This window comes from Pituophis catenifer, unplaced genomic scaffold, assembly GCF_029215685.1.
Source record: "Pituophis catenifer annectens isolate HBS135680 unplaced genomic scaffold, rPitCat1.0.hap2 SCAF_1, whole genome shotgun sequence".
Classification (NCBI taxonomy): domain Eukaryota; kingdom Metazoa; phylum Chordata; class Lepidosauria; order Squamata; family Colubridae; genus Pituophis; species Pituophis catenifer.
In genome coordinates this window covers 341,770,702-341,798,377 of record NW_027256881.1, presented here as the reverse complement: position 1 = coordinate 341,798,377, position 27,676 = coordinate 341,770,702, and the positions used below count along the sequence as shown (strand labels likewise).

Genomic DNA, 27,676 nt, shown 5'->3' with positions numbered 1-27,676 from the left:
ATTAAAAAAAAAAAGATGTCGGCAGTGACTTAAAAAGTCAGTTTCAATTTTATTCAGTCTTGCTCCATTTCATCCATCGGGAAACACAAATCCACCTGTACAAAAAAATTGATATCGGAGAGACAGGACTCCCCATCGCCTCAATTTTAGCAGTTTAATAAACATCACTGATGTCCAGTATTGGTACTTCTTATGGTCTCTCAACCCGGACTAAATTTTAAGATATTACCCGGATCATAATTTGCTTTTTACAGAGGAAATCTGGGATATTCAACCTTAGCAACTTTAAGCCAGCTATGGCTGGCTGGGGAATTCTGGGAGTTGAAGTCCACGGGTCTTAAAGTTGCTAAAGTTGAACACTCCAGAGTAAATATTTCACACCCCAGGTCATTTCAGACTGTTTGTTTGCATTCAAACACAAACTCCCTTTAGATCCTCCCCCATCAGACCCCTAAAAAGGGTACCCAAATACAAGGAAGATGTAAGAAAAACACACAAAGGTGTTTAAAAAAAAACATCCTACCAATTTTGGAGTCTTTGCTCAGGAATCCTTCCACAGTTTTGGGGAGAGGGATTATCAGTTACCCACTAACATTTGCAAAGCAAGCTTTTGCAAAGCCAAGAGTGAAGTCCAGATAAAAAGCTGGCCATCAAGCCGAATATACACCGGTGTGTTTATTTTACCCCACCCGGAAAAGGGTTTGTCCAGAAGTCTTTCAACAAGAGATAAAAAAGCTTGAACGTTTTCCAAATTCTGCCCTGGTCTTTGGCTTACGTTGGTGGCGAGGCAGGCATTTCCAAGTGTCAAATATGTGTTGTGTTGTGTTGTGCGGTGCAGTAGCATTGGGCATCATAAAAAAAAAAATCCAAAACGGTTTAAAAACGAACAAAAAAGAAGAACAAAAGGAAAAAAAATCTCCCAGTTTTCCCTTGTTGTTGGATAAGTTCAAAAGGAAAGTAGAAACGCATCGGAGAGCGAGAGGCGCCGGATTAAAGGCGGATTACGTGTTCATTGCCGAAATCAAACCAATTCAAAATCGCCCCGTTCACACAGGGACCTGATAGTTGCAGTGGTTACACTCCGACTCGCTTAGTGGCAGGGGGATGCTGGGTTTACGCCCAAGGTCCTGTTCGGCACACGGTGACTGGGGCCTCTCTTTGAAGAAATCGGAGATGTAGCGGACCTGGGGAAAAAGGGGGCTCGGATGAGAAAATGCCAAAGACGGACAGTTTGATTTAGTGGTTAACGCACCAAAGCTAGAAACTGGGCGATCGTGAGTTCTTGTTCTGCCTTAGTCATGAAAGCCACCTGGGTGATGGTGGGCCAATCACCAGGTGACAGGGAGTTCTAATTCTGCCTTAGGCATGAAGCCATGTGGGTGACGGTGGGCCAATCACCAGGAGACAGTGAGTTCTAGTTCTGCCTTAGGCATGAAAGCCATCTTGCCGATCACCAGGAGACAGTGAGTTCTAGTTCTGCTTTAGGCATGAAAGCCGCCTGGGTGACAGTGGGCCGATCACCAGGAGACAGTGAGTTCTAGTTCTATCTTAGGCATGAAAGCCAACTGGGTGCCTTTGGGCCAATCACCAGGAGAAAGTGAGTTCTAATTCTGCTTTAGGCATGAAAGCCAACTGGGTGCCTTTGGGCCAATCACCAGGAGAAAGTGAGTTCTAGTTCTGTCTTAGGCATGAAAGCCATGTGGGTGACTTTGGGCCGATCACCAGGAGACAGTGAGTTCTAGTTCTGCCTCAGGCATGAAACCCACCTTGGTGACCGTGCGCCAATCAGTCCATTGCTTACCGTAAGGATAGCAATGAGTGCTCCCTGCAGGAGGCCAACCAGCACATCGCTCCAATGGTGCTTGTAGTCCGACACCCGGCTGTAGCCCACGTAGATGGCGAAGCAGAGGAGAAAGAACTGGATAGTCGGGCGCAGCAGCCGAGCCCATCTGCCAACCAGCCGGGCCTGAATGTAGAGCTAGAATCAACCAGAAAGGAGGGGGGCTTTAGAGACGGCCGCCAGAGGTCTATGGCTTTGGAAGAGAAGGTCTTCCTTGGTCCCTAAGGCGGAACCTGATGCCCAAATTGAATTCCACCCCTGCTTCCAATCCTAAATGAGCTGGGTTTGCCTGACGAAGCCACGGGAAATAAGGAGGGAGGGAGGAAGGAAGGAAGGTAGGAAATGGGAGGGAGGGACAGAGAAGCAAGGGAGGGTGGAAGGAAGGAGGGAGGAAGGTAGGAAATGGGAGGGAGGGAGGGAGGGAGAAGCAAGGGAGGAGGGAAGGAGGGAGGAAGGAAATAGGAGGGAGGGAGAGAGAAGTGAGGGAGGGAGGAAAGGAGGAGGGAAGGAGGGACAAATGGAAGAAAGAAGGAGGGAGAGTGGGAGGGAGAGAGGGAGGGAGGGAGGAAATGGGAGGGAGAGAGAGAGAAGCAAGGGAGGGTGGAAGGAAGGAGGGAGGGAGGGAGGAAATGGGAGGGAGGGAGAGAGAAGCAAGGGAGGAGGGAAGGAGGAAATAGGAGTGAGGGAGAGAGAAGGGAGGGAGGGAGGAAAGGAGGAGGGAGGGATGGACAAATGGAAGAAAGAAGGAGGGAGGGAGAGAGGGAGGGAGGAAGGAAATGAGAGGGAGGGAGAGAGAAGCAAGGGAGGGTAGAAGGAAATAGGAGGGAGGGAGAGAGAAGTGAGGGAGGATGGAGGGAGGGAGGAAAGGAGGAGAGAGGGAGGGACAAAGGGAAGAAAGAAGAAGGGAGAGTGGGAGGGAGAGAGCGAGGGAGGAAGGAAATGAGAGGGAGGGAGAGAGAAGCAAGGGAGGGTAGAAGGAAATAGGAGGGAGGGAGAGAGAAGTGAGGGAGGATGGAGGGAGGGAGGAAAGGAGGAGAGAGGGAGGGACAAAGGGAAGAAAGAAGAAGGGAGAGTGGGAGGGAGAGAGCGAGGGAGGAAGGAAATGAGAGGGAGGGAGAGAGAAGCGAGAGAGGGTGGAAGGAGGGAGGTAGGGAGGAAAGGAGGGAGGGACAAAGGGAGAAAGGAAGGAGGGAAGGAGGAAAGAAGAAAGGAGGGAGAGGAAAGAATGAAGGAAGGAGGGAGGGAGGAAAGAAGGAAGCAACTAAACAAAGCACACAAATGGTAAATAAACAAGGGATGCATGCAAATCAATCAATCAATCAAGGAAGCAAATCAATAAAGTTCACAACTAAATACACAGGGCATGAAAATAAACATAGGGAGTCTCCAAAAAATAAATAAAGCAAGGAAAAATCAATATAGTACAGAAATAAATTGATAAAGGAAGTGCGCAAACACACAAACAAAGGGAGCAAGTAAATAAAGAGTGCAAATAAATTAATAAACAAATATTAATAAATAAAGGATGCGAATAAATAAAGGAAGCACGCAAACAGATAGAAATGAATAAATGAAGGGAACAAATAAAGTTAGCAAATAAATAAAGGAAGCAAATAAATAAATAAAGGGAAGGTGCCAATAAATAACCATGCAACATTTCTCTCCCCCCCACCTCCCCCAATTTGAAAGATCCTGAAAGAAACCTCCCTCCTCCCAGCCAGTGGTGAAATCCAAATTTTTTTTACAACCGGTTCTGTGGGCGTGGCTTGGTGGGCGTGGTGTGGTGTGGCTTGGTGGGCGTGGCAGGGGAAAGATACTGCAAAATCCCCACTCCTTCCCCACGCCGGAGGCTCCAATTGGCGCAGAGTGTGGCCGCGTGGGTGGTTATGGGAGCAACATGGCACTCCCGTGTGACACCTCTCCTGCGCGAGCTGCACTGGCTCCCGGTGGTCTTCCGGGTGCGCTTCAAGGTTTTGGTTACCACCTTTAGAGCGCTCCATGGCTTAGGACCTGGTTATTTACGGGACCGCCTTCTGCCACCAGTAGCCTCTCACTGGCCAGTACGCTCACATAGAGAGGGGCTCCTCCGGGTGCTGTCAGCCAAGCAGTGTTGACTGGCGGCCCCCAGAGGGAGGGCCTTCTCTGTGGGGGCACCCACTATCTGGAACGAGCTCCCCCCGGAGATATGGAAGATCCCAGATCTGCGCACTTTCCGTCGTGCTCTTAAGACCCTCCTATTCCAGCAAGCCGGCCTGGCCTAATTTTCTCCCCTTTTAAAAAAAAATTTAAATTGAAATTTTAATTTGTTTTAAATTATTGGGATTTTTAATTGTCTTGGGCTAAATTATTTAATTTGGTTTTAATTATGTTTCTAACTTTTGTATTTATGTATTTTAGTCTGTGCCTGTTCACTGCCCTGAGTCCTCCGGGAGTAGGGCAGTATATAAATCTAATAAAACAAACATAAACAAACATAAACACTCCTGGGGGAAGAATACTGCAAAATCCCCATTCCCTCCCCACTCCTGGGAGAAGGATACTGCAAAATCCCCATTCCCTCCCCACTCCTGGGAGAAGAATACTGCAAAATCCCCATTCCCTCCCCACTCCCGGGGGAAGGATATTGCAAAATCTCCATTCCCACCCCACTCTGGGGCCAGCCAGAGATGGCGTTTGCCGGTTCTCTGAACTACTCAAAATTTCCGCTACCAGTTCTCCAGAACCTGCTGGATTTCAGCCCTGCTCCCAGCCCTCCCAGCGACCAAGGCAGCTGCTTAGAGGTTCTGTATGTGCCCTCTCAGTTCTTTTTTTAAATGAGTAGGAAATCCGATCAGATGTCCCGTTGTGTGTGTGTGTGTGTGTGTGTGTGTGTGTATTTTACAATTCAGAATTGAGGTAGAGAAGGCCTTGAGGTAGGGAAAGCAGAACATCTGCTACCTTGTTTTTTTAAATTTTATTCATTTTTTAAAAAAAGAACCAGGAGCTTTGGAAGTCAATTGTACCCTTTCTTTTTCTGATTTGTGGGGGAATGTTGGCCACATCCTGCAAAACTTTGTTAGAGCTCTCGAATCCAAAGTTTCTGAAGCGTAACCAATTGAAGATGGGTAGACTTCAACTCCTAGAATTCCCCAGCCAGCTTGACTGGCTGGGGAATTCTGGGAGTTGAAGTCCACCCATCTTCAAGTGGTTACGCTTCAGAAGCATTGGATGCCCGCTGGGGAATTCTGGGAGTTGAAGTCCACCCATCTTCAAGTGGCTAAGGTTGAGAAACATTTGCTCACAATCCCTTCTTCCCCGATCCTTTGAAATGCAAACGAACCTGCCTCTTTGGGTCCCGAAAATGGCATCCATCCAGCTTCGTCCCCCCCCCCTTCCAGAAAACCATTTGAACCCCTCGATCCGCTCACTCACTCACCGCTAAAAACATCATGCAGTACATCGCAAAGGAGGAATGCCCAGAATAGAATGACAATCTAGAAAGAGAAGAACAAAAAAGAAATATATATATAAAAGGTAAATATAAAGGTTCCCCTCGCACGTATGTGCTAGTCGTTCCCGACTCTAGGGGGCGGTGCTCATCTCCGTTTCAAAGCCAAAGAGCCAGCGCTGTCCGAAGATATCTCCGTGGTCATGTGGCTGGCATGAGTCAACGCCAAAGGCGCAGGGAATGCTGTGACTTTCCCACCAAAGGTGGCCCCTATTTTTCTACTTGCTTTTTTTTACGTGCTTTCGAACTGCTAGGTTGGCAGAAGCTGGGACAAGTCACGGGAGCTCACCCCGTTACGCGGCATCAGGGATTCGAACGGCTGAACTGCAGATCAGACAAGCTCATCAGACAAGCTCAGACCCTTTCGATCGACAAGCTTACTAAACCCCAAATTTCTGTTGCTACGTGAAACATCGGCTAAGCGAATTTTGCCCCATCTTAACGACCTTTCTGGCCACAGCTGTTAAGTGAATCACTGCCCAACTTTAGGTTAGTAACACGGTTGTTAAGCGAATCTGGCTTCTCCATTGACTGCCTGTCGGAAGGTCACAAAAAAGGGGATCGCATGACCCAGAGACACTGCAACAGTCGTAAGTATGAGTCAATTGCCAAGCGTCTGAATTTTGATCGTGTGACCATAGGGGAAATGCTGTAACGGTCGTTAAGTGTGAAAAGCAGTCACAAATCACTTTTTTCAATGCCGTTGTAACTTTGAAGAGTCACTCAATGAACTGTTGTAAGTCAAGATCAAAGGAGGTACTAACACCACTCTATAAAGCCTTAGTAAGACCACACTTAAGAGTACTGCATCCAGTTTTGGTCTCCACACTATTAAAAAGTTGTTGAGACTCTAGAAAAAGTGCAGAGAAGAGCAACCGAGATGATGAGAGGACTGGAGGCTAAAACATATGAAGAACGGTTGCAGGAACTGGGTATAGTTAGTCTAGTGAAGAGAAGGACCAGGGGAGACATGATAGCAGTCTTCCAATATTTGAGGGGCTGCCACAGAGAGGAGTGGGTCAAGCTATTCTCCAAAGCACCTGAAGGCCAGAGAAGGAATAATGGATGGAAACTGAACAAAGAGAGATATTCAACCTGGAAATAAGGAGAAATTTTCTGACAGCGAGAGCAATCAACCCATGGAACAGAAGTTGCCTTCAGAAGTTGTGGGAGCTTCATCACTGGAAGCTTTCAAGAAGAGACTGGACTGCCATCTGTCAGAAATGGTATAAGGTCTCCTGCTTGGGCAGGGGGTTGGACTAGATGACCTACAAGGTCCCTTCCAGCTTCCAACTCTGTTAATCTGTATTCATTAAATATGATGAATCATTATTAATTAATTTTTGACGGTTTCCTGTTAATGGTTACCGCCATCTATTTATAACTGCATTGATTTTAGAGTTGCCAGGAAATTCAGTTCATATTTACGTTCCTCTAATTCCTGAAATAAAATAGTTTTTTTTTTCCTTTTACGTATTTTGCCCTCTTGGGTGATGTTATATTTGAAATCTCCTTTTCGCACGTAGCTTTGGATGCGGATCAAATTTCTACTGCAACGTTTGTGGCCTTTGCAAAAACAATACAGGCAGTCCTCGACTTACGACCACAATTGAGCCCAAAGTTTGCATCGCTAAGCGAAACATTTGCGAAGTGAGTTTTGGCCCATTTTACAACCTCTCTTCCCACAGTTGTTAAGTGAATCACTGCAGTTCTTAAGTTAGTAACAGGGTTGTTAAGTGAATTCCCCGTTGACTTTGCTTGTCAAAAGGTTGCAAAAGGAAATCACTGCAACGGTCATAAATGTGAGTCAGTTGTCAAGCGGCTAAATTCTGGGGATGTTGCAATGGTTGTAAGTGTGAAAAACGGTCATAAGTCACTTTTTTCAGTGCCACTGTAACTGAACAGCCACTAAATGAATTTTTGTAGTGGGTAACAACTTCTTCACATCAATGACCTGTTTGGACAGAAACAATATTGTGTGTGTAGCCATTGAGTGAGTAAATCCTCACAATTTTATAGACATTAATTAAGGGAGCAGTTTGATGCAGTGATTAAGGCAGCAGGATAGAAACTGGAGGACTATGAGTTCAAGTTCTGCCTTAGGCACAAAGCCAATTGGGTGACCTTGGGCCAGCCATTCTCCCTCAGCCCTAGGAATGAAGCAATGGCAAACCACTTGCCAAGAAAACGGCAGGGATATGTTCAGGTAGTCACTGGAGTCACAATTGATTCAAAAGAATCCAGAAAAAAAAAGTTAATAGCTAATTATGGAAACAGATAGTCCTCCCTTAGTGGCTGCCTCTTTTAGCGACTGTTCCGTTGCCACAAGGATGAAAAAATAACTTTACAAAAATCCTTGTATTCACAACCTTGGTGTAAAGCAAAGCTAAAATAAGAGTGTAAACACAGTCACAGTTTATTTTATTTATTTTAGAAAATTTATATTGCCGCCTACTCGCACACTAAGCTTCACTTAATGACCAAATTCCAGGTCCAATTGTGACCACTAAACGAGGACCAGCTGTGTTATCTGTTTTCCTGAAAGAAAAATTCCAGGGAATATATTCGAGGACCCTCTGCATCACTGACAGCGTTGAACTTACCTGGATTCCGTGATGTTTCTGGAGTTGCCCTGGCACACGTCTTCCATATGGACGTAAAGCGAGCAATTCACTTTCGTCCAGTCTGGCTGACAGACAGCCAGGAAATTGGGCCGCAGACGGCCGATCGTGTATTTGGCCAAGTCGGTTAGCGACTGGCTGACGGCGCTACCGAACAAGAACGTCCCAACAACTTTGTAGAGGGCGGCCAGGTAATTGTTAAACTGGGAACGGGAGTACAAGCGTTCCGTGTAGACCAGGTAAGCCTCGCCGACTGAAATCTGAGGAGAAAAAAAAAATAATGAAAGGGGAGGTTCCCCTGGGACATCCATGACGCCCTCCCTCCTCGCTTTCCAAACCCCAAATCTGATGGGTCGAACTTGTGAAGATGCCATTAGCTTTTTTTTTTTGAATTTTTATTTTTATTTTTAAACAAAACATAAAAATATCCATCACACAAGTAGTGTATCTGTAGGTTACAAATCTTTTGTGCTTCATCTCATATTCATCATTTACTAATTCTCTAATTTCACATATTATCAATCTAACGTATATCTTTATATCATTATTTTCATTTCTTATTCCTTTAACAATGGCATTTTCATCCCATTAAAATCATTTCCATATATTGTATTATAACATCCATTTCATATTTCATATTTCATTTCCATGTTTTATTATCTAGCCATTGATAAAATAAATCCCATATCTTATAATATTGTTTGTCTTCCTGTTCTCTAATTTCAAATGTCAATTTGCTCATTTCAGCACATTCCATAATTTTCCTAATAACTTCATCTTGTTTAGGTATTTCCTTATTTTTCCAATTTTTAGCAAACACAATTCTAGCCACTGTCAATTCATTGACAATCAGGTTAGAATAGAATCTATTCTATTCATTCTATATTCTGTTCTATTCTATTCTTCTATTCTATTCTATTCTTCTATTCTATTCTATTCTTCTATTCTATATTCTATTCTATTCTATATTCTATTATTCTATTCTATTCTATTCTATTCTATTCTATTCTATTCTATTTTCTTTTCTATTCTATTCTTCTATTCTATTCTATATTTTATTCTGTTCTATATTCTATTCTATTCTATATTTTATTCTGTTCTATATTCTATTCTATTTTATTCATTCTATATTCTGTTCTATTCTATTCTTCTATTCTATATTCTATTCTATTCTATTCTATATTTTATTCTATTCAATTCTATATTCTATTCTATTCTATTCTATTCTATTCTATTCTATTCTATTCTATTCTATTCTATTCTATTCTATTCTATTCTATTCCTCAAATGCAAAAAGGACCAATTGTGCTTACAGGTAGTCCTTGGCTTACAACCGTTCATTTAGGGACCGTCCGAAGTCACAACAGCCCTGGAAAAAGCGACTTATGTCTGTTTTTCACACTTACGACCATTATAGCATTCCTATAGTCACGGGATCAAAATTCAGATGCTTGGTAACTGATTCATACTTATAACTGTTGCAATGTCCCGGGGTCACATGATCCCCTTTTGCGACCTTCTGTCAAGCAATTTCAATGGGGAAGTCAGATTCACTTAACAGCTAGGTTACTCACTTACCAACTACAGTGATTCATTTAATGACCGTGGCAAGAAAATAGCAACAGCAATAGCACTTAAGACTTATATACCACCTCACGGTGCTTTTGCAGCCGTGCAGCTTTTGCTTTCTACACGGTTTACAGAGTCAGCCTAATGCCCCCAACAATCTGGAAAAGTTATAAAATGAGGCAAAATTCACTTTACGAATGTCTCACTTAGCAACAGAAACTTTGGGCTCATTTGTGGTCATTTAAGTCGAGGTCTACCTGCACTTGAAAAATGAAATGGCGGATTCCACCCTTAAATTTTTCCGTTGGAGAACAAACTCTCTTACCCTGTTCAGCCACATCGAGTCAGAAACTTTAATTAAGTTTCTCATCAAGAAAAAGAGGGTGAAATTTAGAACGGCTGAAAAAAAACAACCCCCAAGGTTTTAAAATTATCTGCCGGTTCTTTGTTCACATCTCCAAACAATAGTAAAGTTCAGACGCTGGCATTAAATTGAAAGGTTTAAGCTTCCTTTTGACACCATACAAACAATTAAACATACTGCTCCATCTCTTTTACTAACGTTATATTGAGCAATTATTGTATAACCTCAGGAATTACCTGCTCATTCTTGCTTAATATCTCTTTTTTTGAGACTACACCTTTGATTTTAATCAGATAAAAGGATTATCCCAAGACCAAACAAAGACTGAGGACTATTGATGTATTTTTTCAAAAAGAGGGAAATGAAAACCAACATTTATCTATCCCTGTATAGGCTCTATTATGCTAAATAACATAACATAAATAAATAAATAAATAAATAAATAACATTTTAACTCTTTAATTAAAAAAGAAACTGGCTGCGGGTTATTTCTCCCTATACCAATTAACTGCACTTTTTAACCAATAAAACAATCTGCTTAATATAGTAAGATACTGGGAAGGACTGGGTGAAGGGGGGGGGAGAAGATTGTACCCCAAAATAGCGGGTTTTGGTTAAGGAAAGAAACATATCCGTTCCTCACCTGATCTCTCAGAAGGTGGGCCAAGTAAAAAGTACCCTGTTTCCCCGAAAATAAGACCCAACCGGAAAATAAGTCCTAGCATGATTTTTCAGGATGCTCGTAATATAAGCCCTACTCCCAAAATAAGCCCCAGTTAAGATTGTCAGCCAGACGGATGCATTTAGTACTGTATTTTCCTCCAAAATAAGTCCTAACCAGAAAATAAGCCCTAATGCATCTTTTGGAGCAAAAATTAATATAAGACCCGGTCTTATTTTCGGGGAAACACGGTAGACATACATTTGAAAGAAAAATTGGGAAAGAAAAAGAAATTATTTCCAAATACGTTAAACAGACTTTCAGTGTTATTTGATAAAAAGAATTCTTGGCCCAATATTTCACAAACATTCTGTTGCTAAGTGAGACAGTTGTTAAGTGAGTTTTGTCCCATTTTATGACCTTACTTGCCACAGTTGTTCACTGCAATTGTTAAGTGAGTAATACGGTTGTTAAATGAATCTGATTTCCCCACTGACTTTGTTCACCAGACAGTCACAAAAGGGGATCACATGATCCCGGAACATCGCAACCATCGTAAATATGAGTCAGTTGCTGAGCGTTTGAATTTTGATCGCCTGAGCTGAAATGGTCATAAGCGTGAAAAACAGTCATAACTTATTTGTTCCAGTGCTGTTGTAAACTTTGAGCAGTCGCTAAATGAACTGTTGTAAGTCACGGACTATCTGTATTACGGCATCCTTTGATTGACAGAAAATATTAGCTTTTCCAAAACAAATCCCCCATTTCCATTCTTTGGCACATGTAACATGACAATTTCTCTTCTTCGTTTCTTTATTATTAATCTGTTTGTTATCCTCCTAGTGTGTAGGTAGTTTTCAACTTACAACCGTAATTGGAACAGAACTTTCGCTGCTAAGTGAGGAGGTTAAGTGAGTCACACCCAGTTTATGACATTTTTACCATGGTTGTTAAGTGAATCACTACAACTGTTAAGTGAATCACAGGGTCATTAAGCAAATCCAGCTTCCTCTATCGACTTGGCTTGTCGAAAGCTGGCTGAGAAGGTCACAAATGGAGATCATGTGTCCCTGGGATGCTACAACTGTCATAAATAGATTCTGGTTGTCAAGCATCCAAATTTTGATCCCATGAACATGGGGACACTGCAACTCCTCCTCCCTTCCTTCGTACCCCCTGGCTGGCTGTGGCTGAGCTGGGAGTGCGCACGCATGGAGAGACCCTCCTTAAGCGAGCCGCTGCCTGCCCCGAGAGCACCTTTCCTGAGCTGTGGCGCTCACTTGAAGAGGGTCTCCCCGCCCATGCGCAGCTCCCGACTCAGCCACAGCTGGCCGGGGCATCCTCAGAGGAGGAGGGGGAAGAGGGTCGCCGGAGAATGCAGGAGCGAAGCTGCCCTGTACCTGCCTTCGAGCCACATTTGCACATAAGGCAGCCTTCGCTTCCTGCCACTTCAGGCTGGAGTCTCCGTGTGTGTACGAACGCTCCCGGCTCAGCCACAGCCGGCCAGGGAGTTACAAGAGGAGGGGGGAGGAGGAGGACGGTCGCCTGAAGGGAGGGGGGAGACACAGACACATACAGAGAGAGAGAGAGAGACATACAGAGTGAAACACATAGAGGGAGTGAGAGAGGGGAAGAGAGGGAGAGACACAGAGTGTTCTGCCCCAGCTACGCTCCCTAAAGAACGCAGCACACACCAACTCTATACAAAGCTTATTTTACTCAAATAACTTAGTCTTTATCATTCAAAAGCTGTTAATGAACTGTCTTAACAGCCTACCAGAATTCTAAGATAAGGTAATCACAGTCTTACTAGAGTTGGCAGAAAGCCCAGAAGCAATTTTGCAGACACTAAGGAGAGTAAACTAAAGTTGTTCTCTACAGCTTATTGCAAGTGGCATTCCTTCTTAAATAGGCTAAGGGAGTGGCCAATTAGCCCCAAGCCTTACTCTCAAGGAGACCTCCTCCTGGGGAGCCACTCCTGCCTTTTGGCAGCTCTGCGCGCCCGTGCATCGAGAAGAGGCTCCTCCTCTTCGTCCTCTTCACTTAAAGGAGCTTCTGGAGGTTCTGAAGGTCCTGGCTGAATCCCTGCCTCTGGCACCACATCCTCTCCAGCCTCCTCACTGTCCGACTCGAGCGCCAGCTGCACAGGCTGCTGGCACAGCACCACACCAGCCTCCTCATTGTCGGAATCAGCTACAATCCGCACAGGCCGCTGACGGGCCACAACACAGAGGGGGGAGAGAGGGGGAGAGAGACATAGAGAATAGTTTTGTGGCTGGGTAGGCGTGGCTAGGTGGGAGTGAGTGACATCGAGTTGGCCACGCCCACCCAGGTTTTGTGGCTCCTGATGTGTTTTTTTTTTTTTTTTTTCTGTAGGAAACGGGTCCAAGTGGCTCTTTGAGTGTTTAAGGTTGCCGACCCCTGATTTAGACAAAACTCAACAGTAGGATAGCCTTTATTGTCATTGTACATCATGTGTACAACGAAATTGGTGAAACAGCGCTTTTTCGTGCGGCTGTTGATAAAAATAGGATCGCCAGCCGTGATCGCCAACGTCCGATGACGGATATGGCACAAGAAGAAGAAGAGGAGAAAAAACAAACAAACATCGGTCTTACTATAAAAACGGTGCAGGGAATAGTCACCCCAGCCATCACCCCATGTGTAATGGTGTCCGGTTTGTACGGATAACGGATGGAAGTGTCCTCACAGTAGAAACCTCGTTTGTAGGGAGAATTCACCAAGGTCAGGATGGCGAAAGGAAGTGAGGCTGCAAGAGAAGAGAAGAAAAAAAAAAAGACACAAGATTCAATAGGTCTCCTTGCCAACTCTGCCGTCACATCCATCCCTGCCCAGGCAAGCTACATAAATCAATATATTCTCCGCAACAGCTGTTTTTTGTTACCTGGACACAGGTTGTTTATGCACCAAAGAAACTGTCCTTCACATTTCCTGGCAGAGTTTAACCTTTCCATCTGCAAAACAACCCATTAAAATCTCTATGGAGATTCTCAGTCATCCAGATCATGGTTTGTCCAGAAGGTGATTTTTTTCCCCCCTCAAGAGGCAATTGGACTTTCTGGTTTTTCTTTGAAGATGTTTCGCTTCTTCTCCAAGAAGCTTCTTCAGTTCTGATTGGATGGTGGGGAATGGAAGGATTTATACTCCTTGCAGACAGCTGGGCTTTTGCATTCTTTGATGTTGGATAACCCTGTGTCTGAAGTGGTATAGGGTTTCCTGCCTAAGCGAGGGGGTTGGACTAGAAAACCTCCAAGGTCCCTTCCAACTCTGTTATTCTATTCTATTCTATTTTAGAGGGCCGAGTCATTAAAACACATGAGTAGTCCCCAAAACCTCTTTTATTGCAACAGCTGTGAATTACGTTCGTTCACAGCTGAGTCCCAATTAGTTGCAAAAAGTCCTTCGGGATAATCACCAACCTTTATCTCCCTTGACAAGCTGTCAAAGACCTACTTGGCAAAGCCACACGGATTCCAGAATCAAACAGAGATGCCGACTCGGAACAGAATTAACAATGTTGCTTTCCTGCAAAGGGCCCACTTGCCTTTGCTCCTCTTTTAAGCCTTATGGGAGGAGCCAATCATCTCCAGGCCTTACTCCCGAGTCGTCCCTTTTGTTTTAACTGTTCGTGCCTTCTGGCAGCTCTGCGCATGTGTGCACTAGGAACAGGCTCCTCCTGTTCCTCTGTCTCTCTACTGTCTGACTCTGGAGGCTCCGGAGTCTGCACATCACTCCCAGATGGCCCTGGCCCCATCTCTGCCTCCGACGCAGAGCCCTTGTCCGGGCCTTCCCCAGACTCCAGGACTGGCCCATGTTCCTCCCCAGCCTCCTCACTGTCCGACTCTGCTGCCAGCTCCGCAGACTGCTGGCAGACCACAACAAGAAGTTCTATGAAGGCTCCATACCCATTTGCACCACTCAGGTGACCCTGAGGACACAGATGACCCGTTAGGTGACCCGAACGACCCGCTTATTTATTTTATTTAGCGTATGGTTGGTCATACACAGTATTAAAACACTTCATTTTTACAGGTTAAAAACAATTAAAACAATAAAAAAGCAGTAAGAAAACCTAAAAGGAAAACAGAAATAACATTTCCAAGTTTAATGTCGAGTTTGGATATCCAGTCAGTAGCTGCCGTTGTTATGCAGAGGAAGTCCCTAGAAGTCTCTAGAACGACCCGCTAAAAGAATGCAAATGACCAGCTGTCTGCAAGGAGTATAAATCCTTCCATTCCCCACCATCCAGTCAGAACTGAAGACTTTTCATGGATGAGAAGCGAAATGTCTTAAAAAAACAATCACCAGAAAGTCCAGTTGCCCCTTGAAAAAAACACTTTTGGGACAACCCGTTAAAATAGTTTCGTCTTCTGGTTTAGGAGCGAGAGAAACTCTTCTGTGGAATTGAACCAGCTAAATCTGTTCTTGCAAAGAGAGGAAAAAAACATGTTTTTTTGCACACAAGGCTGTATAGGTAATCTTGAAAGTAATATAAATACGGTCAAATATATAACATTCACAGTTTGTCTAGTTTCCCACCAGCAATGGGTTTCATATTATATTACTACCGGTTCGCCATGTGCACCTGCTTTCTTCGTATTCTCCCGGCCTTCCGTGCGTGCGCTTCACTCACGCACCTTCCACGCATACACCCAGGCTCAAAAACGTGGCTAAATAGGATCGTACAGAGCCAGGGTAGGTAGGCAGGCCCACCCGCGATTTCCGCTACCGGTTCAGGTGAACTGGTCCAAACCGGCTGAATACCGCCTCTGTTTCCCACCCACTCACTAATATAGGTCATCCTCGACTTGAACTGAAAATTTCTGTTGCTGAGCGAGACAATTGTTAAAGTGAGTTTTGACCCATTTTACAATCTTCCTTGCCACAGTTGTTAAGTGAATCACTGCCATTGTTAAGTTAGTTGCACGGTTGTTAAATAAATCTGGCTTCTCACATTGATTTTGCTGGTCAGAAAGTTGCAAAAAGGATCACGTGACCCCAGGATACTGCGACCGTCATAAATACGGAGCAGTTAGTATTTGAATTTTGATCATATAACCATGGAATACTGCCATGGTCGTAAGTGTGAAAAATGATCATATGTGACTTTTGTCAGGGCCATTGTAACTTCGGGCAGCCACTAAACAAACAGTTGTTGTTGTTTTTTTTAAGTTTTTTATGTTTTAGACAAACAAACATTTAATACATCAGTTTCCTCTTCCCTGTGACATCTCGGTGTTATCTTCCAAAGTTTCTTTCTTCTTCTTCTGATAGTTGTCATTACTTCTATCTGGATCCTTATCCAGTCCACAATATCAATTCATCACTAACATAATATTCAACTCATCACATATTTTTCCATACTTATATAATTAATCATTTATATCTCTTCTCCAACCAATAATAAAAATCATTCCATATTTTAAAATATTCTGAGTCTTCTCTATCTTTAATCATCAGAGTTAATCTATTCATTTCTGCACAATCTAAGATTTTTTTTTATTACTTCTTCTAAACAAACAGTTGTAAGTGGAGGATTATAATTTGGTAATTAAACCCAGGTAGTCCTCGATTTACAACAGTTCATTTAGTGACCGTTTGAAGTGACTTTGGGCCAGTCACTCTCTCTCGACCCAACACACCTCACAAGGTTGTTGTTTTGGGGAGAGGAGGAGGAGGAGGAGGAAGATGTGTTTGGATACGTTTGCTACTTTGAGTTATGGTAAAAAAAATAAAGCCAGGATATCAGTAAGAAACAAACATCATATTCCTTTCTTTTCAACCATAACTTACAATATTTTTAATGGTATAACAGAAACCAAACTGATCATATCTTCCACTGAAGTTTTTGGGAAGCTCAAATTCCAGAGAGCAACCTAGAATTATCCAAACAATTTCATCAAATATATTATGTTCTCAGCAACAACAAAAAAATCCACATTGGTATAGTTTATGTAAAACTATTTAATTTTTTTCTGCCTAATGTGCCAATAATTCTAGGGACGAATGAGGAGATTTTTTCCATAATGTAACCCTTTTGATTGCCGGCCATGTGCAATTTTTTCCGTTTTTTTCTCTCTCCATCAAATCAAAACCTTTATAATGTCCTTTAAGCCAGAGAATGCTGCAGTTTCCCTTCGGATCGTATAAATTTTTTAAGCCTTTTTTGCTTCCATTCTGCTGTCACATTGACAAAAATTCCTCTTTTTTTCACCATTGTCGTCGTGTCTTGTGGCTTCTAAACAGAGAAAGACTCTAAACCTCGACTTACAACAGTTCATTTAGAATAGAATAGAATAGAATAGAATAGAATAACAGAGTTGGAAGGGACCTTGGAGGTCTTCTAGTCCAACCCCCTGCCCAGGCAGGAAACACTACACCACTTAGTGGCCGTTCAAAGTTACAATGGCACTGAAAAAGGTGACTTATGACCATTTTTCATACTTACGACTGTTGCAGCATCCCCATGGTCATGTGATCAAAATTCAGATGCTTGGCAACTGACTCGTATTTATGACGGTTGCAGTGTCACATGATCCCCCTTTACGACCGTGTGACTAACGGAACAACTGCAGTGATTCACTTAACCGCTGTGGCCAAAAAGGTCATACAACAGGACAAAATTTACTGTCTCACTTAGCAACAGAAATTCTGGGCTCCATTGGGGTCGTACGTCGAGGACTACCTGTACTATGTACCGATCTTGCTTTTTGCTCTTTATCGCTGTATTTCATGTTTTTAAAAAGTACTTTACGTGTTTTTATATTTATGGTTTTAATTGTAACCCACCCAGAATCACTTTGCCAAGTGAGATGGCAGCATAGAAATTTAATAAGTCTGATGTACAGGTAATAATCAATCAATCAATCAGAATAGAGTTGGAAGGGACCTTGGAGGTCCTCTAGTCCAACCCCCTGCTCAACTAGGGTACTCTATGCCATTTCAGGCAAGTGACTGTCCAGTCTCTTCTTAAAAAACCTCCAATGATGAAGCACCCACAACATCTGGTACAGGTGTGGGTTCTAAATTTTTTTATTACCGGTTCTGTGGGTGTGGCTTATTTTGTGGGTATGGCTTGGAGGTCATGTGACTAGGTGGACGTGGCTAGCTGGGCAGTCATTTCTGGAAGGTCCTCGCACTTATGACCAGTCCTCGCACTTACGACCTGACTCATTTGTTTGCTTTTAACACTGATCAGCTGTAGGACGGCCCTTTGAAGCCCCTCAGCAAGAGTTTAAACAGTTTTTTTCCCTCTAGTCATCAGCTGGGACTCAGGAGGCAGCAATAGATTGGGGGTGGGGCCAAATAAAAGGTAAGAATAACGTGGGTGGGTGGGGGGGAGAACCGGTTCGGTGACGTCATATCGTCACCGCTACCGGCTCGGCCGAACCAGACAGAACCGGGAGGAACTCATCACTGATCTGGTGGCAAGCTGTTCCACTGGTTATTTGTCCTCACTGTCAGGATATTTCTCCTTAATTCCCAGTTGCTTCTCTCCTTGATTAGTTTCCATCCGTTGCTTCTTGCCCTGCCCTTAGGTGATTTAACAATTTTTTTTTTAAATTTAGACTTACAACATTTCATTTAGTGACTTTTCTGTGTCATTCAGCACTGAAAAAAAAATTATTCATGACCAGTATCCCCATGATCAAAATTTGGTTGCTTGGAAACCAGTTCATATTTATGACGGTTTCAGTGTCCTGGGGTTGTGTGATCACTCTTTTGCGACCTTCTCGGCTGGTTTCCAAGAAGCAGAGTTAAGCTAGATTCACTTAACAACTGTGGCCAAAAAAAAAAGAGATCATAAAACAGGGTGCAACTCTCGTTAAGAACTGTCTTGCTTAGCAACAGAAATGTGGGGTTCAATTGTGGTCATAAGTGGAGGACTACCTATAATTGTACAGCAGCTCAAGATAGCACACCAAAATGTTAAAAAAACAAAGAAACACACAAACACAGGAGAAAAAATCCCCCTTTTCCTGAAAGCTAGGAAAGTCGGGGCCATGCAGACTTTTGCGGGGAAAACTGTGTTCCCAGAAAGCAGAAGTAGGTCACACAATAAATTAATCTTAATATTTGGCGAATAGCTTGGACAAGTCCCTGAAGTTTTCTTGGCATCGTTTTGGGATGTTGTTTTCCTTTAACATCTTTTTCCCAGGGCCGAGTGAGTGAGTGACTGGCCCAAGGTCACCCAGCTGGCTTCGTGCCTGAGGCAGAATTTGAACTCGCATCCTCCTGGTCTCTAGCCTGGGGCCTTTAATTACTGCACCAAACTGGTTCTCGGAGGGAAAAAAAATGTAGGTTAATGATACATTTTCCTACATATTATTAGCCTGCCTCCTAGGCGCTTTTGACTGAAAACATGTTTTGGGTTTATGTGTGTGAGGTGTCCTTCCAGATAACAACAGGGTATACAAGTCCCTGTTGTTTTCTTGCCAATAAATTTCGGAAGTGGTTTTACCCTTCTCTTCTTCTCCTCCCTGGGGAGAAGAGAGAGAGAGGGACAGGCCCAGAGTCTTCAAGTTGACTTCATAACTAAGGCAGAATTAGAACTCAGGATCTCTGGTTTTTAACCTGGTATCTCAAAACATGGCCACTTTAGGACCTGTGGACTTCAACTCCCAGAATTCCTCAGCTAGCCATGCTGGATGGGGAATACTGGGAGCTGAAGTCCACTCCTCTTAAAATTACCACATTTGAGAATTCTGGGAGTTGAAGCCCACCTCTCTTAAAGCTGCCACATTTGGGAATGCTGGGACCTGAAGCCCACCCCTCTTAAAGCTGCCACATTTGGGAATGCTGGGACCTGAAGCCCACCCCTCTTAAAGCTGCCACATTTGGGAATGCTAGGAGTTGAAGCCCACCCCTCTTAAAGCTGCCACATTTGGGAATTTTGGAAGCTGAAGTCCATCCCTACAATATAGCCTGTATGAATTCTGAGACCTGGAAATCAAAGCACAGCCCAAAGAAAAGCAGGCAGTCTTTTAATTCTCATCATAGTTGGGAAATAAAGAGGTCCATGCATCCACACATGATCACATTTTGGGTACTCGGCCAAATGACCATTTGTAGCATCCCACAGTCAAGTAACCACTATTTACGACACTTTTTCCTGGAAACCGATGTTAACTTTCGGTCCAGCAAAAAATGAATGATGAGCAATGAGCAATGAATTCACTTAATGACCACTTAATGATTTGTTTAACAAACACTGCAAAAAAAATATATAAAATCAAGTGATGGCCTGCTTAACGACCTGCATGAGTTACGTCCATAATTCGAGACTCAATTATGGTTGTTAAGTTGAGCACTGCCTGTACTGTACATAATTACGTTTGTGCTCTCTTTTTCTCACTCGAAATGGCTAAACTAACTTATTTGATTAAAGGCAATAGTTAAATTTATGACTGACTAAATTTATGAAAACTCTGATAGACTTTTTGCATGGAACAGAAATAAATGCACTTGTGGTTTTGGTAATTTGAAAAAAAAATGGATAACAGAAAAGTGATTTGTCATTCTAAAGTAAGAGATAACTTTGCAATTCTATTGCATTTGTTGCAAAGAAAACTGGAAATTTCTATTTGTCTTTATTGTTCCTTTTTGTACTGTGTTTTCCTTTTTTCCCTTTACTTTCTTCTTTGCCTTAGTTTTTGTTATCTTCTATTCAAAACCTCTAATACAAAAAAAAAAAAAATTATGTAGCAAAGAAATTCACTTTGAAATATTTTGATGGATATATTGATTTGCTCTAAAAGGCGGTCTGTTGAATCCTGAAGCATCAGTCCATCTGGCTTGGTCCTGCAGTAAAATTCAGAAATTCAGTAGCATGGATGGTCTTAAACCAAAAACCTCCTTTTAATTTTTCCTCCATCTCAGCTTTCCATTCCTTTTAGGGAATTTGTTGACGTCTCTGTTGTTTTAAGTATGTGGGTGTTCCTTTGCACATACAAACTGTTTTACTTATATAAGGAACAGTCTTCACACTGGACATCCATTTAAAAGAAAAAAAAAAACCTGTTAGTTTTATTGAAATTCTTCAAGCCAACTATGGCAAAATGCTGGCGTAGAATCTGAATGAATTAATAAAATTAAAGTCCTGCCATGTTTTCTCCCCAGAAGCTGCACAACTCCACCACAACCCACATTTCAGGAATCTGGACATTTTAGGAAGCTATCTGTGGTCCGTCCTGTGCTGAAAATTAAGTAGCCCATATAACATTTTACCCCGTTTTGGGCAATTCTGCTTAGAGTTTGCTGACTGAGCACACTTAAAACTGTTCTGCCGAATTCTTTTCTATATTAGGGTGCATTCCAATGTAATTTTTCTCCCCTGTGGTTTTCTCAAAAGATTTAAAACAAATAAACTCCTGATTCCATCAAGAAGACTGTCAAACAGGAGCATTTTTCTTTATTAATTTAATCAAGCCACTTTCAGATAATACGGGTCCCTGCGTCTCCTGGGCAGAATATTTACAGAATATTTTGCTATTTTTGCAGCCTTGTGAGTGGAAACCACGAGATTCCGATGATTGATTTGATCCGCTGATAAAAATTCTCAGCCAGAAACACAATGGCAGGAGGGCTGAATTAATCATTTTGCAGAGATTTGAGATATCGCTTGCAAATCACACTCCAGCAGCTATCATAAAATGCTTGCCCAATCTGGCTCCCTATCACAATCTCTGATACTTTTTTGGGTGTGTGTGTGTGTGTAACTTGTTATTGGTTTATCAAAATATCAAACACAAAGAGAAATTCAAAAAAAGGAGTAGAAACCTAGGAGGAGGGAAAAGGGAAAAAATGGTGTAAAGAGGGAAACAAAAGGAAAAAAGGCACTATCATCCTACCCTCTTTAGCACAGAAGATAACATCACAACCACAACTTGTTATTTTTACACAACAATACATACAAGCCATTTCTATAACAATCAACCTATCTAATTGGCAAAAACAAAATCAAAGTTTCATTTTTTTTCATCGCAAGCTCCGGAAGCAATTTCAAAATAGAAACAAGATTAGAGATATTCTTTTTCTTTCGATAAAAGAACCAGTTTTGATCATCTCTGCTTCTCTTTGCTGTGGGGAATAATATATTATATACTATATTATTCCCCACAATTTCTGATACTCTTATGTTTATACATTCGTGATGAATGCATTTATGATGACTAGGATCATGATTTATCACTTATATCTTTTATATACTGAGAGCTTATGCACTGAAGACAAATTCCTTGTGTATCCAATCACACTTGGCCAATAAAGAATTCTATTCTATTCTATTCTATTCTATTCTATTCTATTCTATTCTATTCTATTCTATTCTATTCTATTCTATTCTATTCTATTAAGATCACGTGAAGTGTTAATACTACTTTATAATGTCTTGGTAAGGCCACACTTGGAATACTGCATTCAGTTTTGGTGGCCACAATGTAAAAAAGATGCTGAGACTTTAGAAAGAGTGCAGAGAAGAGCAACCAAGATGATGAGGGGACTGGAGGCTAAAACATAGGAAGAACGGTTGCAGGAATTGGGTATGTCTAGTCTAATGAAAAGAAGGACCAGGGGTGTCATGATAGGAGTCTTCCAATATCTCGGGGGCTGCCACAAAGAAGAGGGAGTCAAGCTATTCTCCAAAGCCCCTGAAGGCAGGACAAGAAGCAATGGGTGGAAACTAATCAAGGAGAGAAGCAACTTAGAACTAAGGAGAAATTTCCTGACAGTTAGAACCATTAATCACTGGAACAACTTGCCTCCAGAAGTTGTGAACGCTCCAACACCGGAAGTTTTTAAGAAGATGTTGGATAACCATTTGTCTGAAGTGGTGTAGGGTTTCCTGCCTAAGCAGGGGGTTGGACTAGAAGACCTCCAAGGTCCCTTCTGACTATGTTATTCTATTCTATTCTATTCTATTCTATTCTATTCTATTCTATTCTATTCTATTCTATTCTATTCTATTCTATTCTATTCTATTCTATTTCTCCACTCCCCTCCCCTCCACTCTACTCAACTCAATTCTTAGTTCAAAAATAAATTCAGGAACGTGGCTGTCGTGATCTCATTCCGGCTGAATTTTTTTAATAATTCAACTCGGGATGCAGAATCTTGCTGTTCCCAGCCACAGCTCAATCTGTGCAAATCCTCAAGGGCACCCACCAATCTTTTCAAAAGGAGTGACAGATCTAATTATGTCCCCCTATCCAGCTCGCTTAAGCAAATTACACGCTCTCTCGGCATCCTTATGCAAAGCTGGTGGGTCGGATGGCTGAAGAAAAGACTGGGAGACGTGAAACAAACCAGCTTTAGGTCACGCTTTGCGTCTGTTTAACCAAAGGTTTTTACCCACCACCGTGGGCAGAAATATAGGTAGTCCTTGACTTACGACCACAATGGAGCCCAGCATTTGTGTTGCTAGGCGAGACAGGGTTAAGCAAATTTTGCCCTGGTTTCCGACTTTTCTTGCCACGGTTGTTAAGTGAATTGCTGCAGTTGTTAAGTTAGTACCGTGGTTCAGGGGTGGTTTCCACTTACCTTTATTATCGGTTCGCAGCGGGAGCAGGACTCCTGGTGATGGGCCCTAAGTCACCCAACCAGCTTTCATGCCTAAGCTAGGACTAGAACTCACCATCTCCTGGTGATGGGCCCTAAGTCACCCAACCAGCTTTCATGCCTAAGCTAGGACTAGAACTCACCATCTCCTGGTGATGGGCCCTAAGTCACCCAACCAGCTTTCATGCCTAAGCTAGGACTAGAACTCACCATCTCCTGGTGATGGGCCCTAAGTCACCCAACCAGCTTTCATGCCTAAGCTAGGACTAGAACTCACCATCTCCTGGTGATGGGCCCTAAGTCACCCAACCAGCTTTCATGCCTAAACTAGGACTAGAACTCACCATCTCCTGGTGATGGGTCCTAAGTCACCCAACCAGCTTTCATGCCTAAACTAGGACTAGAACTCACCATCTCCTGGTGATGGGCCCTAAGTCACCCAACCAGCTTTCATGCCTAAGCTAGGACTAGAACTCACCATCTCCTGGTGATGGGCCCTAAGTCACCCAACCAGCTTTCATGCCTAAGCTAGGACTAGAACTCACCATCTCCTGGTGATGGGCCCTAAGTCACCCAACCAGCTTTCATGCCTAAGCTAGGACTAGAACTCACCATCTCCTGGTGATGGGCCCTAAGTCACCCAACCAGCTTTCATGCCTAAGCTAGGACTAGAACTCACCATGTCCTGGTGATGGGCCCTAAGTCACCCAACCAGCTTTCATGCCTAAACTAGGACTAGAACTCACCATCTCCTGGTGATGGGTCCTAAGTCACCCAACCAGCTTTCATGCCTAAGATAGGACTAGAACTCACCATCTCCTGGTGATGGGCCCTAAATCACCCAACCAGCTTTCATGCCTAAACTAGGACTAGAACTCACCATCTCCTGGTGATGGGCCCTAAGTCACCCAACCAGCTTTCATGCTTAACTAGGACTAGGACTCACCATCTCCTGGTGATGGGCCCTAAGTCACCCAACCAGCTTTCATGCCTAAACTAGGACTAGAACTCACCATCTCCTGGTGATGGGCCCTAAGTCACCCAACCAGCTTTCATGCCTAAACTAGGACTAGAACTCACCATCTCCTGGTGATGGGTCCTAAGTCACCCAACCAGCTTTCATGCCTAAGCTAGGACTAGAACTCACCATCTCCTGGTGATGGGCCCTAAATCACCCAACCAGCTTTCATGCCTAAACTAGGACTGGAACTCACCATCTCCTGGTGATGGGTCCTAAGTCACCCAACCAGCTTTCATGCCTAAGCTAGGACTAGAACTCACCATGTCCTGGTGATGGGCCCTAAGTCACCCAACCAGCTTTCATGCCTAAACTAGGACTAGAACTCACCATCTCCTGGTGATGGGCCCTAAATCACCCAACCAGCTTTCATGCCTAAACTAGGACTAGAACTCGCCATCTCCTGGTGATGGGCCCTAAATCACCCAACCAGCTTTCATGCCTAAACTAGGACTAGAACTCGCCATCTCCTGGTGATGGGCCCTAAGTCACCCAACCACCTTTCATGCCTAAGCTAGGACTAGAACTCACCATCTCCTGGTGATGGGCCCTAAGTCACCCAACCAGCTTTCATGCCTAAGCTAGGACTAGAACTCACCATCTCCTGGTGATGGGCCCTAAATCACCCAACCAGCTTTCATGCCTAAGCTAGGACTAGAACTCACCATCTCCTGGTGATGGGCCCTAAGTCACCCAACCAGCTTTCATGCCTAAACTAGGACTAGAACTCACCATCTCCTGGTGATGGGCCCTAAATCACCCAACCAGCTTTCATGCCTAAGCTAGGACTAGAACTCACCATCTCCTGGTGATGGGCCCTAAGTCACCCAACCAGCTTTCATGCCTAAACTAGGACTAGAACTCACCATCTCCTGGTGATGGGCCCTAAGTCACCCAACCAGCTTTCATGCCTAAACTAGGACTGGAACTCACCATCTCCTGGTGATGGGTCCTAAGTCACCCAACCAGCTTTCATGCCTAAGCTAGGACTAGAACTCACCATGTCCTGGTGATGGGCCCTAAATCACCCAACCAGCTTTCATGTCTAAGCTAGGACTAGAACTCACCATGTCCTGGTGATGGGCCCTAAGTCACCCAACCAGCTTTCATGCCTAAACTAGGACTAGAACTCACCATCTCCTGGTGATGGGCCCTAAATCACCCAACCAGCTTTCATGCCTAAACTAGGACTAGAACTCGCCATCTCCTGGTGATGGGCCCTAAGTCACCCAACCACCTTTCATGCCTAAGCTAGGACTAGAACTCACCATCTCCTGGTGATGGGCCCTAAATCACCCAACCAGCTTTCATGCCTAAGCTAGGACTAGAACTCACCATCTCCTGGTGATGGGCCCTAAGTCACCCAACCAGCTTTCATGCCTAAACTAGGACTAGAACTCACCATCTCCTGGTGATGGGCCCTAAATCACCCAACCAGCTTTCATGCCTAAGCTAGGACTAGAACTCACCATCTCCTGGTGATGGGCCCTAAGTCACCCAACCAGCTTTCATGCCTAAGCTAGGACTAGAATTTACCATCTCCTGGTGATGGGCCCTAAATCACCCAACCAGCTTTCATGCCTAAACTAGGACTAGAACTCACCATCTCCTGGTGATGGGTCCTAAGTCATCCAACCAGCTTTCATGCCTAAACTAGGACTAGAACTCGCCATCTCCTGGTGATGGGCCCTAAGTCACCCAACCACCTTTCATGCCTAAGCTAGGACTAGAACTCACCATCTCCTGGTGATGGGCCCTAAGTCACCCAACCAGCTTTCATGCCTAAACTAGGACTAGAACTCACCATCTCCTGGTGATGGGCCCTAAATCACCCAACCAGCTTTCATGCCTAAACTAGGACTAGAACTCACCATCTCCTGGTGATGGGCCCTAAGTCACCCAACCAGCTTTCATGCCTAAGCTAGGACTAGAACTCACCATCTCCTGGTGATGGGCCCTAAATCACCCAACCAGCTTTCATGCCTAAACTAGGACTAGAACTCACCATCTCCTGGTGATGGGCCCTAAGTCACCCAACCAGCTTTCATGCCTAAGCTAGGACTAGAATTTACCATCTCCTGGTGATGGGCCCTAAATCACCCAACCAGCTTTCATGCCTAAACTAGGACTAGAACTCACCATCTCCTGGTGATGGGCCCTAAGTCACCCAACCAGCTTTCATGCCTAAACTAGGACTAGAACTCGCCATCTCCTGGTGATGGGCCCTAAGTCACCCAACCACCTTTCATGCCTAAGCTAGGACTAGAACTCACCATCTCCTGGTGATGGGCCCTAAGTCACCCAACCAGCTTTCATGCCTAAACTAGGACTAGAACTCACCATCTCCTGGTGATGGGCCCTAAATCACCCAACCAGCTTTCATGCCTAAGCTAGGACTAGAACTCACCATCTCCTGGTGATGGGCCCTAAGTCACCCAACCAGCTTTCATGTCTAAGCTAGGACTAGAACTCACCATGTCCTGGTGATGGGCCCTAAGTCACCCAACCAGCTTTCATGCCTAAACTAGGACTAGAACTCACCATCTCCTGGTGATGGGCCCTAAGTCACCCAACCAGCTTTCATGCCTAAGCTAGGACTAGAATTTACCATCTCCTGGTGATGGGCCCTAAATCACCCAACCAGCTTTCATGCCTAAGCTAGGACTAGAACTCACCATCTCCTGGTGATGGGCCCTAAGTCACCCAACCAGCTTTCATGCCTAAGCTAGGACTAGAATTTACCATCTCCTGGTGATGGGCCCTAAGTCACCCAACCACCTTTCATGCCTAAGCTAGGACTAGAACTCACCATCTCCTGGTGATGGGCCCTAAGTCACCCAACCAGCTTTCATGCCTAAACTAGGACTAGAACTCGCCATCTCCTGGTGATGGGCCCTAAGTCACCCAACCAGCTTTCATGCCTAAACTAGGACTAGAACTCACCATCTCCTGGTGATGGGCCCTAAGTCACCCAACCAGCTTTCATGCCTAAGCTAGGACTAGAACTCACCATCTCCTGGTGATGGGCCCTAAGTCACCCAACCAGCTTTCATGCCTAAACTAGGACTAGAACTCACCATCTCCTGGTGATGGGCCCCAAGTCACCCAACCAGCTTTCATGCCTAAGCTAGGACTAGAACTCACCATCTCCTGGTGATGGGCCCTAAGTCACCCAACCAGCTTTCATGCCTAAGCTAGGACTAGAACTCACCATCTCCTGGTGATGGGCCCTAAGTCACCCAACCAGCTTTCATGCCTAAGCTAGGACTAGAACTCACCATCTCCTGGTGATGGGCCCTAAGTCACCCAACCAGCTTTCATGCCTAAGCTAGGACTAGAACTCACCATCTCCTGGTGATGGGCCCTAAGTCACCCAACCAGCTTTCATGCCTAAACTAGGACTAGAACTCACCATCTCCTGGTGATGGGTCCTAAGTCACCCAACCAGCTTTCATGCCTAAACTAGGACTAGAACTCACCATCTCCTGGTGATGGGCCCTAAGTCACCCAACCAGCTTTCATGCCTAAGCTAGGACTAGA

The 27,676-nt window shown here is 44.0% G+C and overlaps 1 protein-coding gene across 1 annotated transcript; it reads right to left on the bottom strand.

Moving 5' to 3' along the window:
- Positions 1 to 45: 45 nt before the first annotated feature.
- PLPP2 (phospholipid phosphatase 2) lies at positions 46 to 13,225 on the bottom strand. Its single transcript, XM_070931875.1, has 5 exons — positions 13,161 to 13,225; positions 7,931 to 8,208; positions 5,256 to 5,313; positions 1,802 to 1,978; positions 46 to 1,184 (listed from the first exon to the last, which is right to left on the bottom strand). The coding sequence occupies exons 1-5, from the start codon at positions 13,194 to 13,196 to the stop codon at positions 1,047 to 1,049; spliced, it is 687 nt and encodes a 228-aa protein (XP_070787976.1). The 5' UTR covers positions 13,197 to 13,225; the 3' UTR covers positions 46 to 1,046.
- Positions 13,226 to 27,676: the final 14,451 nt, after the last annotated feature.

Coding starts and splice junctions, on each gene's coding strand:
- PLPP2 (XM_070931875.1), bottom strand. CDS start 13,196: ATGGCTGGGGTGACTATTCCCTGCACCGTTTTTATA. Junction 8,209..13,160: donor TTCCCTGCACCGTTTTTATA/GTAAGACCGATG, acceptor TTTTCTCCTCAG/ATTTCAGTCGGCGAGGCTTA. Junction 1,185..1,801: donor CACTCATTGCTATCCTTACG/GTAAGCAATGGA, acceptor CTTTTTCCCCAG/GTCCGCTACATCTCCGATTT.